This window comes from Triturus cristatus, chromosome 1_2 (assembly GCF_964204655.1).
Source record: "Triturus cristatus chromosome 1_2, aTriCri1.1, whole genome shotgun sequence".
Classification (NCBI taxonomy): Eukaryota; Metazoa; Chordata; class Amphibia; order Caudata; family Salamandridae; genus Triturus; species Triturus cristatus.
This window is the reverse complement of record NC_140580.1, coordinates 831,619,499-831,638,064: the sequence shown is the minus strand read 5'-3', so window position 1 is coordinate 831,638,064 and position 18,566 is coordinate 831,619,499. Positions and strand designations below refer to the sequence as shown.

The following is an 18,566-nucleotide window of genomic DNA, read 5'->3' as shown; positions in this document are numbered from 1 at the left end:
TGTTGTTTTTGCATTTGTCACCCCGAGTGGGAAGGGTATGCCCAGACGTGGGTTCCGTGCTCTCCATGCCACTGGAATCAAGCTATCCTGGCTGAAGAGGGGTGAAACCCCGAAACCGGTCCTAGGATGCTTGTTTCCAGTCCAGGGAGGACCTGGCTTGGCAGTTCGGGCTGGACTGTACCCATGAGGCACAGGGTCAAGACTGATTTGCATATGACTGGGTTCAAACTGGAACGACATGGTGAGCAAAAAAATAATGGATTTAGGCCCAGATCTCTGTACTGGGGTGAATGTATGACATTGTTCTGCATTCTGTCCATCAACTGTTGTTTTTGCATTTGTCATCCCGAGTGGGAAGGGTATGCCCAGACGTGGGTTCCATGCTCTCCATGCCACTGGAATCAAGCTATCCTGGCTGAAGAGGGGTGAAACCCCGAAACCGGTCCTAGGATGCTTTTTTCCAGTCCAGGGAGGACCTGGCTTGGCAGTTTGGGCTGGACTGTACCCATGAGGCACAGGGTCAAGACTGATTTGCATATGGCTGGGTTCAAACTGAAACGGCATGGTGAGCAAAAAAATGATGGACTTAGGCCCAGATCTCTGTACTGGGGTGAATGTATGACATTGTTCTGCATTCTGTCCATCAACTGTTGTTTTTGCAGAGTTATATATTTTAACATCGCCTGATTTAGAGGAGCAGCTATTGGAATAAAAAAAACAAAATGAGCTTTATGACTCATACTCCTGCTCACCATGCATACTAGGTGTCAGATTTATTAAATTCTCATGCAACACAGTGCAGAAGCCCAAAATACTGTGCTACGTTGCGTGAGCAGGAGAGAGCAGGAGAGTGCCATATCTGCCGAGACCACGGCACAGAATTTCAATGCCGAGCGCCACACACACATCTTTGCGCCATAGTGCAAGGGCATGTACGTGAGTCTAGCATAGGTTTTGTACTGGAAGGGTTCCCTACCAGTACAACATTTCATGCCTAGACAACTTTTAAAAGTTTTTTCTACTTTGTTTGTGTGCTGCACAGTGCAGCACACATGCAAAGTCAGAAACGAAAGGAGAAATGAAAACATTTCTCCTCTTATCGCCTGCTCAAAATTTCAGATTTTTGGTAGGTAGGGTTTTGAGTCAGAAAGCATGGGTTGTTACATGGGAATGCCCATGTCGCGCCCCCTTGACACTTAGTAACACAAAGCTGCGCTTTGCGCTACTTAGCGTTACTTATAGGCAACTTTCCAGCGCAAACTTTTGTGCCAGAAAGTAAATAACAAAAATAAATTGTGTTGTTTTGCATCACTTTTGTAACGCAAACACAGAGCAAAATGTTTGTAAATCTGGCCCAAAGTGTCTCCAAACCTATAAATTGCCCTGAGAAGTGATGATGGGTAGTTTGCCACACTACTCAGGCCCTACTGCTATCTAGCCTCCCAGTGTTTGTGGTTTGGCTGTGAAAATGTCAGTCTCAAGAAAATGAGTGGATGAGGCAGAAAAAAATACATAAATAGAGGAATGAAAACAGAACTTGTGAGAAGTTTATTATTTTTCTAGGTATCAAAAGGAGGAACATGCCAATTTGTCAAGATCACGGGGTGATGCCCGGAGCTCTGTAGAGACAGGATCCTTCTCTTCTAGGGATCCCAACAATAAGTCTCAGCCAGGATCGTGGATTGGAAGACTTTGAGTGGCAAAGGTCATCACCTGGGTACAACACAGCGCCCCCTAGAGTCAGTCATCTTAGGTTACGGTTTAATTCTTAGCCATCGTCTGAAAAAAAACGAGAAGGAGGAAAAAGTCATAAAAATAGAGTCACAACTGTCTCAGTAATCTGACAGCATGCACGAGTGGGCCTTGCCTACTGGAAAACTGTGGTATTTCCCCCAGGGTGCTGACTTTGGAAGAGAGGGTTGGCTACGGACGGTCACATATCATACTCATCAATCTGAACCTATCTGAGGCTCTTTTGAGGGGTTCAGACAGAGAGTTAAATGTGAGGCAATCCATGGTCACAAATTCAACATATTCAGCTGATCTAGGGTGATACTTTTGATCCTGACTGGGATAATATCACCACTGCAACAGGGAGTCATTTCTGATTTAGTGCACCCTTCTAAATGAAGGCCTAGGGGTGTCTTTTAGAGTTCGTGGAGGAAGCCATAAATTGGCAGAGCCCCCCCCCCCCCCACCCCCCCCCACTGAACTTGTCGCCCCACCTCACTTAGTGGTGTGGAAACCACTAGGTTTCCAGAGCCACAGTTCACTCATTGGAAACCCTTGACCAGGTGGTCCATCTACCATAGGACCTCAGTGTCACAGTGGAAATGGACCTACATTACAAGTACAGGGCCACTCTTACTGCCCTTCAGGGCTGTTGTTATTTTGCTCTTCAGGTACATACTCCTGCTCTATGCAAAATGGGACGAGCGGGCCAAAAGACATGGCACCAGACTCGGAATTCAGTTGTGCCTTCAGTGCATCAACCGCACAAGTGAATGCATTGCAGGCGCATAGATCAAGGGCCGTCTTAACAGCATTATAGGTCCCGGAGCAAAGCAGTGCACTGGGCCCTGCCTACACAACCCCTCACAGGAATAAAAATGTTTCATGGAAAATGAGTGTTAAATTCTGGTGTGCATGGGGCCCCTATGCTCGTGGGGCCCCTGGGCAACTGCCCAGCGTGCCCATGCATCAAGACAGCACTGCATAGATCTCCTCCAGGCAGGCAGATTTCTCTAAGTATGGTGGGTAGTTAACAATTGAGGAAAGTAGCCACTGACAAACTTAAAATGATGTCTTTGGTCTCCATAGCTCTACTGGCTTTCGGTAGGGAGGTTATCTGATTGTAACTGTTCTTTAATGCTTTTATCAATTTTGCTTGGAAGTACTCCCACGCTTTCACTTTAACTTCGGTTTGCTGGAATATTTACTGTCCCTCACTTGGTAGACAGTGAAAAGCAATACACTCACCTCCTCTACCCAATCATTGAAGGCAGAGACCCGAGTGAAGACGGTGGGCTTCTTCAGGGCATTGCACCCAGCGGAGGATACAAAGCTAGCAATGCCATGGACGTGCCATGTCCCATCTTCAGCCTGGCAGTTCAGGGGGCCACCAGAATCACCCTGAAAGTATCAAAACCAAAGGACAGGTTGCATAATCTGGACGAAGAATAGCCGATCTGATTTTAAAACGCTTCTTTTATTAAATATTTATATTGCAGTAAGCAGACCTGTTTACTACACCTTATTTCCAAACACACAACATATATAGCATATATTTTATAGACACCCACATATCCCAACTTACATGCACCACCCCTCTTAAGAAAGTTACCTGGACTTGTCAGTTAATGTCAAGTGTACTTGCATCAACATCACTTTCTGTCACAATTATGCCAACGGAAGCACGGCTGTCTGTCAGATGGGTACACCATTGGGCAAGACCCTTCGATCGAAACAACTGTCCACCCTAATGACTATGCTCGTGTCTACTATGAAACGTTGAAACATGGTAGCATTCTAGCAATACCTACGCCAGGTCTCTCACCTGCTATACTTGCATGATCATTCAAAGTTGCCCTTCTAAATTTTATTCCATTTTGCATAATCCTAATTTTCCCCTTCCAGATGGTCCACTGGGAATGAATTGGTTGTCGAAGGTCACCTCACGAGAGCCAATGTCTGGTGCAATTTTAGTCAATGTGGCATGCGTAGCATATGAATGTAAAACTCATTGGCCAATGGTTGTAGTGAATACCTTATTTCAAATTAAATGGATTCATATCCTTTACTCCTATGCAGAAGCACTTTACTAGGATTGAGGAAAACGATGCTCTCATCAATAAAGTAAATATTATAGTGAGGTAGGTGGTGCTCAACTTGGTTGAAAGATCTGTCTGTCTTGAATGTATGTACATTATTCTAAAGTATTGTTAAGGATATTTTATGTTGTTAATACATAAAATCATTTTTCCCTTCTGTCTGGATTTTCCAATGGATTTGAAATGAATGCACTTGTGTGTATATTCGTACCGAAATGGTAATCAGTTAAGAAAACGTGATTCAAAGGTTTTTGCACTAAAACAATTGTGAAACACACACGAGCCTCACACAGAGAGCCTTTGTTTTGCATAGTTCGGGATTCTGCACCATGGCTCTTATTGGGAGCACCCTCTAAATTCCGATTTAGGTGGAAGCAGGAGTTTCTACCAAATTAGAATTATGGTATAACTGCATTCAGGAATACCGCATGGGATAAGGCGGACAAATTCACCGGTCAAATCTTTTAGGCAGGTCCCTGAAAAAAGGTCAGGAAACACGGAATTTCATGTTGAAATTGGTACGGCAACACCAATTTCTCCATGTTAATCTGTATTCCAGATGATCAATTCGTAATGGCCAAATTAAGGTGTGGGCATACTGTGCGGTGTCTTTAATGGTGTGTGTGTTTTAACCACACTTTTTTACTAGGCCACATGTAATGATGATCGATACTATCGCTATAAGAATCTATTGCGTCATGCTACTATTTCTATGGCTCCTTGGTGGTCTCAGATACTGGTTGCTCTTAATGGTTGTAGAATTGTGTTTGAAGGAACTTAGGGGCATATTTACAAGGAGTTAACGCCACCAGAACATCACTTTTTCTGACACACTAGTGGCGTTAACGCCTTTGCCTTATTTACAAGGCGGTGTTAAGCCACTCAACGTGGCTTATTGCCGCCTTGTAAATAATACCTCTATTCACGCAGCACTTAGCGTGAAAGGGGCAACCAATAGGTGTTGCAGTGGGCGTTCTGCAGATACACACATTGCTTTTTGATGCTGCCCCATATTTACGAGGTATGGGTCATCTCCAAAATAGCGCCAGGGAATACCTGGTCTTAAGCAGGCGATACGAGGAGAAATGTTCCATTTTGCCTCATATTTTGCTCTTTCCATGTGTGCTGTATTCTGCAGCACACATACATAGAGCAAACTGCCTGTAAAGATTGTTTATGTGCAGGAAGGTGTCCCTTGCTACACATAAACAATTGCCCCTGCAGCAGGGGTACCCTAGTTGAATGGCACTAGGGTGCCTGCGCTGGCACTAGGCAGCTTTTTTATCGCTAGAGGTGACAAAAGGGTGCACCGCATACTTATGAATATGGCACATTTCTGTGTTTTGAAATTGTCGGAGCATGGCGTTACCAATTTTGCCGTAACACAGCGCTCCGCATGTTTCTTGTACATATGCCCCTTAAAGTGTTGTCTCTCTCTCTTGCCAACACATGCATGCATGCATCCTGGACCTATCCTCGGCCTTCGAACGCGGTCAACCATGAAAAACTACTTGAACGCCTCAAACTCAGGATGGGATTGGATGGCACTGTTCTAGATTGGCTTAGGTCCTTCCCCCATAACCAGTCACAGAGATTCCTAATCAACGGCAACCTATCGTCACCATCCCCGGTCACAGTTGGAGTTCCTCAAGGATCAACCCTGTCCCCCACCCTTTTCAACCTTCACCTAGAACCGCTTACCGAAGTATTACGCACAGCTAATATCTCCTATCATATGTACGCTGATGACACCCAGATCTGCATCAAAACCTCATCTCTCGAAGAGATTGTCTCCCTGAACGAAGCCCTGAAACTCACGGTCCAATGGCACGCATCCAATCAACTCAAACTCAACGCAAAGAAAACAGAATTTTTCCTGATCTCCCCTCCCAATACCAACCTCGAGATGCAATCATGGATTAAGGCTATCACAGCCTTAAATTGCCCACCGACCATTGTGAACTCGGCCAAATCCCTGGGAATTACCCATGACAGCAACCTGAACATGTGGGACCACATCAATTCGATGGCCAAAACAGCCAGATTCCACCTAAACTACCTTAGGAAATTGAAAGCCTTCCTCGATGCTCCCAACCTGAAAATGGCAGTCCAAGCCCTTGTCATTTCGAGAGTGGAATACGGCTGCTCAACCCTCTCGGGTTTACCCAAGATCTCCCTGGCACCTCTTAAAGCCTGCCTCAATGCGGCCTTCCAGACTACTTACCAGCACAAGGAAATACGATCATATTTCCCCGCACCTGAAAGCTCTCAACTGGCTTCCCATGGAGGCAAGAATACAGCTCAAACTAGCATGCATCACGCACAAAGCTTTATACTCTAACTCCCCTGCATATCTGGCACAGAAACTTGCGATCTCCGGAGGAACCAAAAACTCCCGATCTGCCAGTGACCTCTTGCTCCAACCTGCACGCTTTCGGAGAAAATAAAACGTACAATCGGGCCTTCTCCGGAGCTGCTCCAAGAATATGGAACTCTCTCCCACCCGACATCTGAATCCACTCTCTGACTCGCTCCAAAAAGGATGCCAAAACCTTCCTTATGGGTAAATTTCTCGTTTAAATATTGCCTCAACCACCACTATGGCCCGATCTATGGCCGTCCACTGCCTCCCTTCGGACTACCTAGTTACCCCATCAGAAACTTGGGGCCTGTCTTGAATAATTGTAAATGTAATCAGTAAATATGTTATCTCATCTTGAGTAATTGGTTATGTAAACTGTAAATACGTGCTCTTCTTTCCCTTATGTATCCTGCACCCCGCACCCTTACTACTCGATCTGTTACTGGTTGATTCTAAGCCTGTCTGTATATTGCTTTGCTCTCTTGTAAAGCGCTCTGATACCCTAACGGGTCAAGTTTGCGCTCTATAAAACACATAAATAATAAATAAATAATAATAATAATGTATGCATGCGCACACACACAATGACATGTAGCCATCTCATAATCACTTAAATAGGGCACTCACATTGCAGCCAGCTTTGATGTCCCCGCCAGCACAGACCATAATATCCTTGACAGTACTGCCCCACCAGTCCTTCTGGGAGCAATGAGCATGGTCTACCGCTGGGAGCAGTGCTTGCTGCAGAGTGCCAGGCAGAGCTCCACCGGCTGTAAAGGAAAAAATAAAAGTGGATATAAAACAGCAGCGAAACGCTCGCTGACTGGTTTGTTCATGTAACTAGGGCTCTGTCCCTGCCCCCCCCTTGACCCTGAACGAACCAGCTGACCAATGAGATCCTTCACACTGTATGTCATATTTTTGTCAACCAAAGTGCGTTGGTTCTATTTTCATTTGGGACACAGAGCACTTTTTTATATGTGTTTTCAAAATATAGATATGATTCTGTGTCAACAGTATTTGTTTTCCTGATTGCATTTTTATATGAGTGTCTCTTTCACCATCCTCTACTAGCATTATTAGCCATCGTGCTTGATTATTATGAAATATTCTTGTATTTCGCCGCTAGAACTATTGTTCTTTCCTGTATGTGTCACAGTCTCTAGTGGCAGATAATATCTCAGAATATTGGGTCGCAGTGGGCATGCATGCAGTACACCATAAAGTTGGGTTAATATAACATAGTCATTGGATTGTACTTAGATAGTTGTTTGTGGAGACTGTTATGACAGTGCCCTCAAATTTCTCAGCTCTGTGCATGAGAGGCTCATCTAGTCCCAGTATTTTGGTTTGCGTTCTGGTATTTTTAGTCCTCTGTATTGTATTATTTAGTCAGGCCTAGAATGCAAAGAAAAACCCAAGACTGGATGAGCTACGTGCTGTTTTCTATAGCTGTGCACACCCTCTTACCCCCCAACTTGATATCCTGTCCATGATGGACTAATAGAAGTCATTTTAGGTGCGATAACGAAATTTATCCAGAGGAAGGCGTGTGACTTAATTATTAGACAAAAACCTCGACACAGAAACAATCTAAAGCAATAGAGTTTTCACTATGAGTAGAAAAGGTATAATAATTGGTTGTAACCCTCCCACAAAAACATGGATGAAATCAGAATGGATTAGTGTCCATAGAGAAAGCAACGTTTTTAATGTATGTATTTAAATATGCCTGTGAAGATTATAAGTAAAGTTATCACAAGTATAATAATGAATGAGTTTCTTCAGGAGAAAGGGGCATCCTGGTGCCAGAGAACCCAAAGTACTAAGGGGAAGAGCTAGCTAAGTCCTACAGGAAGAGCAAAGTTTTCAAATATTTTTAAAGAGGTGAAGTTGGACAGCTGAAGAATGGACAGTGGAAACATGCTCCAGTTTTTGAAACCAGATAAGAGAACGATGGTCCACTGATCTTACAACGAGTGATAAGAGGTAAGGTGGCCAGATACAGGAAGCCAGAGCATAAGACTGTTCAGAATGGTAGAGTATCATTTTTTTGTTCAGGGAAGAGGGGTCTTTACTGTTGGGGTCCTTGTGACCAAGACAGAGGGTTTTGAAGATGGCTAGTGTTGATGGTCCTCTCCAGCCCTCTCATTAACCATTGCCTGAGGGTGCATGATAGCCATGCAAGGCACAAGGGGATTAGAGAGCCGAGAGAGAATTCAAAGCAGGCACGAAGACATTCCAGGGAGACACTGTAGAATTTTCTCACCCTCATGGCCTTCTTGGGCATGCAGCTCCTTAGCATAAATACTCATAATAGTGTAAGCATTTTCCTAAACCTCAAGTATTCTAAAAAAACAAAAGACATGGGGAAGATAACATAGAAAATAGCCCCAAAACTTTGCCAAGGCCATTATCTAGGGACACCACTACTCCGGCTAGGAAAACACCATCAGAATAAGCTGAAACTGTATCACCTTTCAAAGGACAACACAAACTCCCTGTGCTCTTTGGAGCAATCTTAGCTTCTGTGTTACATGAAGATACTTGTCTGCACCCCCATAGCCAGGGTAACGGCAGACAAAGGATCCAAGAAGCATCAACATTACAGAAGATCCAGTAGCGTGTAGGGAAGTGGAAAAAATAAATATCAGAGAGGAAGATAAAAAGAATAACTCACAGGAGGATGAAGACAAGGCATATTGCATTTTGGGAGTTAAAGAAGGTGAGCCAGTACTACAGGCTCCCAATTCCGTCAGTGAAAGGTGCATCAAACTACTGACTGGTGTGAGATGGAGAGAAATTGGATAGAGCCTTGAGAAGATGGTCAGTGGAGTCATTCTACCTTGAAAATTCCTTCATTGACTCCTTGAACAGAGATAAGCCAGCAATAGCCATGTCTACTGCAGAAGTAAACGCCCTATAAATAGAATGACAAAGAGAAGAACTACCACGGGCTAAAACCACACAACCATCGAGGAAAACCCAGTGATCACACCAGATTGCTACAGCCAGACAAATAAATTCCCTAAACAATTGAGTGTTCGCCCAACAAACATTTAACACATTAAACAATTTCGGGTAGAAAGACTTGTACAAGTACCTTCAAGGAAAACATGCTACAATTCAGCTGGATGAGGCAACATAGAACCAAGTACCTCCACATGGACCACTCCAATTAAATTCCTAGCAAATCAAACACCTACTCTGAGCCTTATTTCATCACCAGGGCGGCAATAATGTGAAATGCACAGAACAAAAGCTCTTAATCAAGTTGAAAAATGGTGTTAATGAATGAATGGTAATATTTATGCCACGCCCACTACCCTGCTGGTCTCTTGACCGCAGTCATCTAAACATCATCTAAAATAAGTGTGATTTTAAATATTTCCTAAATGCAGCTGAGGATACTGTCTCTCTTAATGCATTGCCAAAAGATTGGAGAATCAAGACCAACGAAATTTCATTCTAATCAACGCCTGATAAGAAAACGCATGTAAGCTTTCGGAAGCTCTATGTAAGAAGATACCAGCATTTCTAAATTAAAAAACGCAGGAGGGGCAGAAGAAGAATGTGGCCAAGACCGAAAATTCCTCCAAAGCATAACTAGAATATAGGACAGTGTCATTAGTGACTGCAGAAAGAGCAAACTCCTTGAGTCTGTGTATGTCTTTGGACTAGCATTGCCTTTTGGAAGGAAATTCTTGAATTGCAATACATGTCTTGACTCACTTGCAGGCAAAAACAGGGCCAACAAAGGAAGAAAAGGGTAAAATACGAAATCTTGAACCATGTAATATGCTGGAGCAGAGTTTTCTGTTGAAAATCTATTGGGTTTTTAAGCTCCAGTTTCGTTTATATGTTTTGATTTTAAAACACTAATTTAAAAACGACTAATTAATAGTTTGTTTTGTTTTTATTAACCAACATTTACTAATGAGAGAAACTACATGTGGGACGCATATATGTTGCTTAATAATAATGTGCAGGTTTAATTAAATGCATGTTGCTAATGTGCTGTTTGTTTAAAGCACAAAACGCTTTTGAAATAACGTGTACTAATGCTTTACTGTGTTGCAAAAGAGCTAGATAATTACATACACTTAAGGGTATTAGTGGGGTTTACACTGTTTAATCACTATGCTGTGGTAACGTTGTTTTTGTCTCTTTAAATTAAGATGGTCCGTTTTGGCCTAGGAAAAGATGGCTGCCTTTTACAGCCTGTACTCGAGTGATCGAATTTTGATGAAAGGGCCTTGCTGAATATGGTAGAGAGTCACCTGACCACAGCCTTCGCCTGGTTTTGAAAATTTCCGTGATGACAGTGACTCCAGGCAAGCGTCCAAGTGTCCAAGTAACCTTGGAGGACAAGGGAGCCACAATGAACTTTGTGATTACAGTGGTGGTTCCGAGGAACTGTGTGTGCAAAAGAAACATTTGTAAAACTCGATATTCCTTCTTCCGTCTTTTTATTTTTGTGATTTTTCTGAGCGGAGATTTTCCAAATGTAGCGATGCTACATCCTTTCCTGCTCGCTCTGCTCAGCGGTTCAGCGGATCTTCAGAACATTTTATGTTTCTTTAATTTGTAAGATTTTCTATAAGTATTGTTAGCCTAGAGAGGGTCTAAGGCCACTTCTTCCCAAACCTGCGTTGGTGAGGATCGATGCTGTGAGGACGGCGACTCGGGAGACTTCTACTGAGAGACCTGTCCTGACCCATTTATGACATTTAGCTAGAATAGGTAATTATGAGAATAATGATTTTGCTATTGATTGACTTTTCATTTGAACTAATTTTTAGATAAAGTACCATTATTTTAAATACAGTGTTGGTGGTTATTTCTTGTCGTTTATTGAGTACTCTATTTTGATTATTGTTGTTTAGATCATGACTCAGGACAGTATCAAACAGGTCCTATTGGCCTCACTGTAGATGCAGGGTGTTTAGGAGTTTTCTCTCCACAGGTTTAATACTGATAGAGTAATCGAGCGTATGTTAGTGAAATGGGCCCAAGTGTATGATGAGTGCATGTGCGTGTATCTGTGAAATTACTCTATCCGTGGAAGTAGGGAGAATTTGTATGCCCTGATCTGCACCATAATACGAAAAAGGCAGTATCTGAATCCGTCCCAAAGAAAAACAAGCATTTACAATGCAATGGTCTCGGCATTGTTAAAGTTAGAGCTATTGGCATTGCTCATGACATTATTTTTGTTTATGTTTTTGTTTTTAAAACAACATATAAAGAAACAGCATTGTTATTTACAATGTCAATAGCTTAATCACTCTCAAATGCGAGACCTATTGCATTTGCACCCACACACAAAGCCACCCACACACACAGAGCCACCCACACACACAGAGCCACTCACACAGAAATAGAGCCACCCACAGAGCCACCTACACACACACACACACTTATTAAAAGGTGTTTCTGATGGCGTGACAATCGTCTGCTCTAAATACACAATAAAAATACACTTAAAATAGGTATCATCCACCCAAAATAGTTAGACAAAAATATGTACTTAAAACAGCATCAAAATATTTAACTGTTCAAAACGTTAACATTAAATGTACTACAATGCAGGAAAATGGAATGAGGTCCGACTCTATAAGTATCATATTCCACGCAAAAATCAATTTTTAATATAAAAATTGCAAACACATGAAGGATAAATAATATATTTCCAAATGTTAACAGTGTAGCCTGGCGCATGAGTGACATGCAGAACGAGAACCGCCCTGCTTAGCCTAAAAGCCAGGCGAGGAGCAGGTAGCTGCAAAGTACCCCTACGGTGCCATCCAATTGGTGACATACAAGTGGAGTAAACCTAAAGATACCACACGACTTGCACCCACAGTCTGATGTCAGTCCCCACAACAAGCCTGAGCTCCCCTCCCTGGGCAGCAGTGCAGGCAGCTAGGGCAGTCGGGCAGCTGTCAGTCGTTGCTCAGTTCCCTATCATTGACCGACTTCCCCCGGGGCACCCCAGTGGACAGCTGGACCGAGACGGGCTGTCATCCCGCGGCTTGGATCCCCCACCCGTGATTGACTCACCATGGGTCCTCCACCAGCCAGACCGGGCCCGCTCCACGCTGCGTGGCGCCCGCCCACTGGCGGAGACCGGGGACGGCTCGGTGAGTGTTTTGTACACCGCAGGGGCACGTGCGGACCCCATGGCCAATCAGCGCCTCTGGAGCCTGTGCAGCACGCTGGGATTGGTGAAGGTGCCAACGATGAACCGATCCCATGTATTAATTTTTTTTTTGCTGCATAAGATAAGAAGCAGCAACTAAGGCTTGTGTATGATCGTCGCACGCTTTGCGCCAACAGCAAACAAGTTGATGCACAACTTTGCATTCCTTACACTTTGCTGGGCAAAACGCCTGCTCAACGTCTGCCACACTTGGTTAGGCACCCCGAGCCGTTTACTCGGACACTCCTAATCCTGATGGGGGAGGGAAGTCCTCTGGTGATTACTAGCCGTACGCAAAGATGAACGCATGGCCTGGACAGTCAAGGTTGTAGCGCCAGGCCAGAAAATCTATCGTGCCCAAACAATCCCGCCTACTGTGTTATTCGTTCCCAAAGCAAATGCGGGGGAGGGTATACCCTGTTCAGACATACTGTAACTAGCGTCACCTTCGCTGAAGAGCACCCGGGGGGGAGGAGAGCACAATGAACGCCATGCTTACATTACAGGCGAAGTCAGAGCACGGCGGGTGAGTCGTCCCGAGAGCGCATGACAAGGACTACCCTTCGCTCCAGAGTAAGTCCGCCCGTGTCCCAAATTGCCCAGTGAGCGTGGCACCAATGCCTTGTGTCCCCATTTGTTTTTTTTTGTTTTTTTGCATGTATATAGACCCGAAAGGATGGAGCACTTTCATGAGCCCAGTTATTACATAGCATCTATAGTATAGGCACGGGAGAGTGGGAGATTTTCCCAGAATCACGTGAACGTGACCCCCGAGGCTCGAACCCTGGCCCCAACACCAAAGTCGGCAGCGCGAACTCGTCCCCAAGTATGGAACGCTAAGTGAGCACTGTTATACATTATACATTCAGGCACATGAGGCGTAAGTGATTTTCCCTGAATCACTGTATGTGAACGCGACCCGAGGCTTGGACTCTGTAGGGGGGGTCACTATAGTACCAGCCCGAAAGTCGGTAGCGCGAACTCAAATCGCAGAAACTCAATATTCTGTTCGAGGTAAAAGGGTGAGGCCCTCCCCGCAAGCCCGGTGACTGCCGCGGGTCGCTGTGCCGACCCCTCCTAAGAGGAAACTACCCGGGCCGCTCCAGAGCAACGGTCACTAGTCTGGGGGGGAAGGGGAGGCCCAGCGATGCCGACGCATCCCTGCTACCCCGATCGTTGCGAGGGAAGTTATGGGGGGGGGGGGGGATGTCAGGCGGAGCCCCAGCGAATCTCGTGGGGCCCCCCACGTGTGCGCGACCAGGTGCCAACTCCAGTCACCCTTTGTGGGCAGAATAAGCCCACTCCATACTACTGCAAGGGCCAGGGCTCGCCCCGGAGTGCACATAGCCTGCGTTGCATCGGAGGACCAAACGGCACCTCTGCCCGCGTCCCCCTGCTGCCCCATGCACAAGCCAGCATATTAGTGTGGGGAAGGGGAGCGATGCGAGCACGCAGCCCCCCTCCCCCGTTTGCTCAACAGTGGACATCCCACGCCTGCACAGGGACCTGAATTGGCGGGAGGAGAAACCCTGATCTTCTGAGCAAATCAAGCCTGTGCTCCATGGCAGGCACGGCCAAGTGGAGCAAGGAATCGATTCCCCGTCCCGTGTGTGAGCGTCGCCCAACCCCCAAAACCCCACCGTTCCGCAGGCAGCGGTAGAATGGTGATACCAACGGCGGCCACCCCCGGACAATGGTCCTCGTGACAGGCGGGGGGGTGGGGGGGGTTGGAACTAATCTTGTTTAGGCTGCTTTGTTAGGGGTTGCGACGATCGCTGCCCTCCTCCAACCCAACAGTCGGGACCAGGGCCGGACTGGGAACCAAATCCGGCCCTGGCAAAGTGCTCGGCAGCCCTATGCTGAGGGTTGAAAAGCATGCTAGAAGTGCGGGAAGCGTGGTGTGATCAGCGCCGAGTGAAGATGTCGGTGGGGTGAAGAAGATAAGAACAGTCTTACCACTCGATAGGGACATCTTCAGCAAGATCAGCACCAGAGGTGAGCAGGGTTGCCCGAGAGCAGGGGGAGAGGACGAGCACACCACTGCCTTTCTCCGAGGCGAAGCAGAAATGCCTCGGAGAAACGCAGCGGCGGTTTCGAATTCGGGGGCGTGTTTTCCTTTTCTCTCCTCTTGCCATTGGCTGGAGGAGATAATTAGAAAGGTTGCAAAAAACACGCCCCCGAATCCGAAAAGGACGGGGCCTGTTCGGAGAGACAAACCTCTTCTCCAATGGCTGGCCAGCATTCAAGAGGCCAGCCAATGGAGAAGAGGGGAGAAGAGGGGCGGGTTCAAGCCCCTCTTCTCCAAGTCATTAAATCTCGCGAGCGAGACTGCGCAAGCGCAGCCTTTGCTAGCCGAGACCTAAAAACACTTCTTATTTTAAAAGTTTTATATAGCGCTAGCTTGACCCGTAGGTATCAGAGCGCTTTACATACATACTGTAAAGAAAAACAGACGGAAATTGCATTAAAAAGTAGGGAGGCAGTAAGGGAGCAAAACCAGGGATAGAAAAAATACAGCATGGAAGATAAGGTGGTTAACACAGTCCGGACACCAACTATCCTTGAATGTCAAGAGAGAGGAGTAAACTCGGATATCGAAGTCTAGGTTAGTTGATGTTGGTCAGGAAAGTATTTGTTAAGGAGATGGATTTTCAGGTCCCTTTTGAAACAGGAGAAGGAGGGGTTGCATCTGAGGACTCTAGGGAGAGCGTTCCACATCCTGGGAGCGTTGCCAGAGAACGATCGGTATTGTGTGGTTTTCTTTTTCAGTTTCGGAGGAATAAGAAGGAGTGTGTTGGAGCTTCTCAGCGTTCTGGATTGACCTGCTCTTACCAGTTTGTTGTTCAGGTAGTTATGGTCCAGAGAGTGAAGGGTTTTGTGTGTGATGCAGGCCAGTTTGTAAATTCACCTCCCTTCCATGGGGAGCCAGTTGAGGGAGTTGAGAGCTGGAGTGATGTGTTCAAATCTTTGTACTCCGGATACGAGTCGAGCGGCCATGTTCAACACTGTCCTTAGAGGGGCTAGGTGAGCTTTTGGAGTCCCTGTTAGGATGGCGTTCCCGTAGTCGATTTTAGAGAGAACTAGGGATTGGACTACTGTCTTGAGGTCATCATGGGGAAGAAAAGGTTTCAATTTCTTGAGGTGTTTTAGAGAGAAAAGAGCACTTTTTGCAGAGTTTTTGATGTGGGCCTCCATAGATAAGTTCTTGTCAAGGGTGATGCCTAGAGACTTAACTGAGTCGGATAGGACGATGGGGCAGTTTAGGACGACCAGATTCTTGAGCCACTCTTGGATTGGACGATGGTTGCTTTTTGGAGAGAATAGGATAAGTTCTGTTTTATCTGGGTTGAGCTTTAAGTGGTTAGTGTTGAACCAAGTTTGGATCTCGGTTAGAGTGGCATTGAGGTGTTGGATGTCGCTGGGAGACTTGATTTTGAAATAAATGTGGGTGTCATCAGCGTAAAGGTGGTAATTCACTCCAGCTTTTTTCAAGATGCTTGTGAGAGGCTTCATGAAATGATTGAAGAGGGCCGGGGAGAGGATCGAGCCTCGCGGGACCCCAAGTGTGACTTTTGTTGGCTTTGAGAGACAGAAGTAGATTCTCTATGTCTCTTTTAATTTACCACAGTGGGAACGACTAGGAATACTCCTTCAGTGACCAAATCACTCCTTCTTTCTCACACAGCTCTTTCCCCTTTCGTTAATTTATTTACCTTAAACTGAGTGTCCTCATGCACAACTTCCATAAAGGGATTCTATTCGACTATCAGCCTAAGATGCATTGTGAATCCTATTCAACAGGTGCTCCTGGGCTTAGAAGGGCTAAATTGTTAAGAAATATTTATGCTTTTGAAAAGAATTAAAGGTGTGCATGGATTGATAGCATCTGCTCAAACTCAAGTAAATCAAGAAGTGTCTGTATGAATGCATAATGGACACTTGTTCCAACAAGGTCTACCCAACCAACCACAGTAACGCGCTCACTCCATTAGAATCAAACATCTGAGATAATACCGTGGTAGAAATTCATGGGATTTTGAAACTACAATTTACTACAACAAAATATTCTATGAACACTTACTTCGCCTGTTTAATGGAAAAACACACTTGGTGTGAATATTAAGGGTATTCTTTACAAATTCAACGTTCTCTTTGCAGCTTCTAAGTTAGCTTCGGGGTTGTTATATTAATATATTATTATAATATTTGTAAGACCTAGAAAAACATGAACTTTACTCTATGAAGGCCCTCATGAGTGACCGGGAGATATGGGTCAGTAATACATTAATCTGGTAATCCATTATTCAGCCTAATTTTCCGGGGGCAAATTCCTCCAGGTTTGTCCAAGGCGAATAAAATGCAGGATAACTGCACTCAGAAGCACCTGCTGCAGTAAACAGAGCTTTGGATATTTTCAGTCGAACGTGATAACCCAGTAGGGTTGCCCCCTGCTTTAGAAAACAATACCGGACATTTATATAATTCACGCTATCCTGGTGCAGACAAGAGTTTTTGCAACATGCCAACCACTTCCCAGTTTGCTCTAACAATAGTTCTAAAACGATTTAGAGCTATCTAACAGATTTTGACTGTTTTTATGTGCTTGCTAGTTTAGGTTTATGTTTCAGAAGGAAAAAAATCCAAATATAATTTCGTTTCCTAATATTTTTATACAGATCTGCACTTAAAAATATCAGCCAGGCCTGTAAAAAAAGGTCAGATGGCAGCCCTATTACCATGCCACACACAATGAGGGACAATAAATTACACACACTGGTATGAAATCCAGTTTAGACGCTAACCCACTATTATCAAACCATTTTTGATGTGTATTCCTTGTATGTATGTTGCATTTTTATAATATCGTATGTAGGCAGGCGCGCAATGCCCATTGGGCTCAAAGGGCTTCAGCCCCCCCTGTCGTGTGTGACAGCCCAGGCTGAGACAGCTTCCCGGGCACACAAACACAGACGCACTTGAGTACTTCACAGGTCTTTAAAGACCATTTGCTTGTTAACGAGGCTTTGTTGTTTTTCACCCCTTCTTAGTGCCCCTGCATCTCCACTCTGCCTATGGCTGGAAGAATTAGCCCCCACCGAAATGTTTTCTTTGCGCCCCCCAGTCCCCCGAAATTTGTCTCTAGTTGCACCTCTGTATGTAGGTGTGGTAAATTCAGTGGTAGAGTCTCGGTGGTAGATACACAAGAGTCTTGAACCTCTGTGGGCACAATGAGCTTTCAGAACACTGCATAACACCTTCTCAACTACTCAACAAGCAAACTAACGCTGAGAAGGAAGTTTGAGATCTAAAGACTAAATCCAAAGCTAACAGCTTGGCGCTCTCAGTACAGGAGCATTCGGATTTATATTGCCACCTCCCATCAGATCATAACAGACACTATTTCCAGATCTGGATTTTCATGTGATAAGCGAATCCATTTGCGTGCTGCAGTATGGTTTTTCTTGCTTTGAATTAATTAAATTAACATAACAAAAACAATGATTTGTGGTGAGAAATTCAGAACCAGAGACAATGTAAGTAATGACCTATAGTGAACAGATCACCCTAATGACCGAGACATACTTCTTTGCCGAGGAGCAAGACTTATAAAATGTACTAGAAACATAGGCTGTGAGACAGAATGCTGATGTTGTAGCGAATTCACCCATTGAGATTAACCAATCCTAGATTGTTCCTCAGAAGATCAAACATTATTGTTAGTTGAAATAGTTTGACTTCCTCATGAATAATTCGAAATGAACGTTCATGGTTGAAAGGGCAGGATACGTACTGGTCAGTCGCCCCCAGCCGCTGACGTAGCAGGGGTAGTTATTTGCAAGCAGTTGGCCGGCGGGCGCAAGACATCCAAGCTTCACCTTGTCATTGAGCTCAGCATCCCTGGATAACTTCATCAGGGCAATGTCATTACTGCAATAAAAGTAAGCAGATGGGTTAATCACTAAATAAAGACTATGGGGCATATTTACAAGGCGGCGATAGAAAAGTATCTCCACTTTTTCGGCTGTTTTTGGCCGAAAAGCGGCGATAATTCTATCGCCTAATTAGCAAGGTCACGCTAACACGTGAAACCTTGCATTAGCGCACAAATTCTTAACGTCCAGCTTTGCATCTCTAATGAGATGCAAAGTGGGTGTTCCTGACCTGACATGAC

At 44.9% G+C, this 18,566-nt stretch overlaps 1 protein-coding gene across 1 annotated transcript in view; it reads right to left on the bottom strand.

The window, feature by feature from the left end:
• Positions 1-1,525: 1,525 nt before the first annotated feature.
• The window catches only part of LOC146868095 (chymotrypsin-like elastase family member 3B), a 44,479-nt gene continuing 27,438 nt past the window's right edge, over positions 1,526-18,566 (bottom strand). The window contains exons 5-8 of the mRNA XM_085608907.1: positions 18,186-18,322; positions 6,820-6,962; positions 2,980-3,132; positions 1,526-1,779 (exon numbers count right to left, since the gene is read on the bottom strand). Of these exons, the coding sequence (XP_085465033.1) occupies positions 1,762-1,779; positions 2,980-3,132; positions 6,820-6,962; positions 18,186-18,322 (451 nt within the window). The 3' untranslated portion in view covers positions 1,526-1,761. The remainder of the gene's footprint in view (positions 1,780-2,979; positions 3,133-6,819; positions 6,963-18,185; positions 18,323-18,566) is intronic.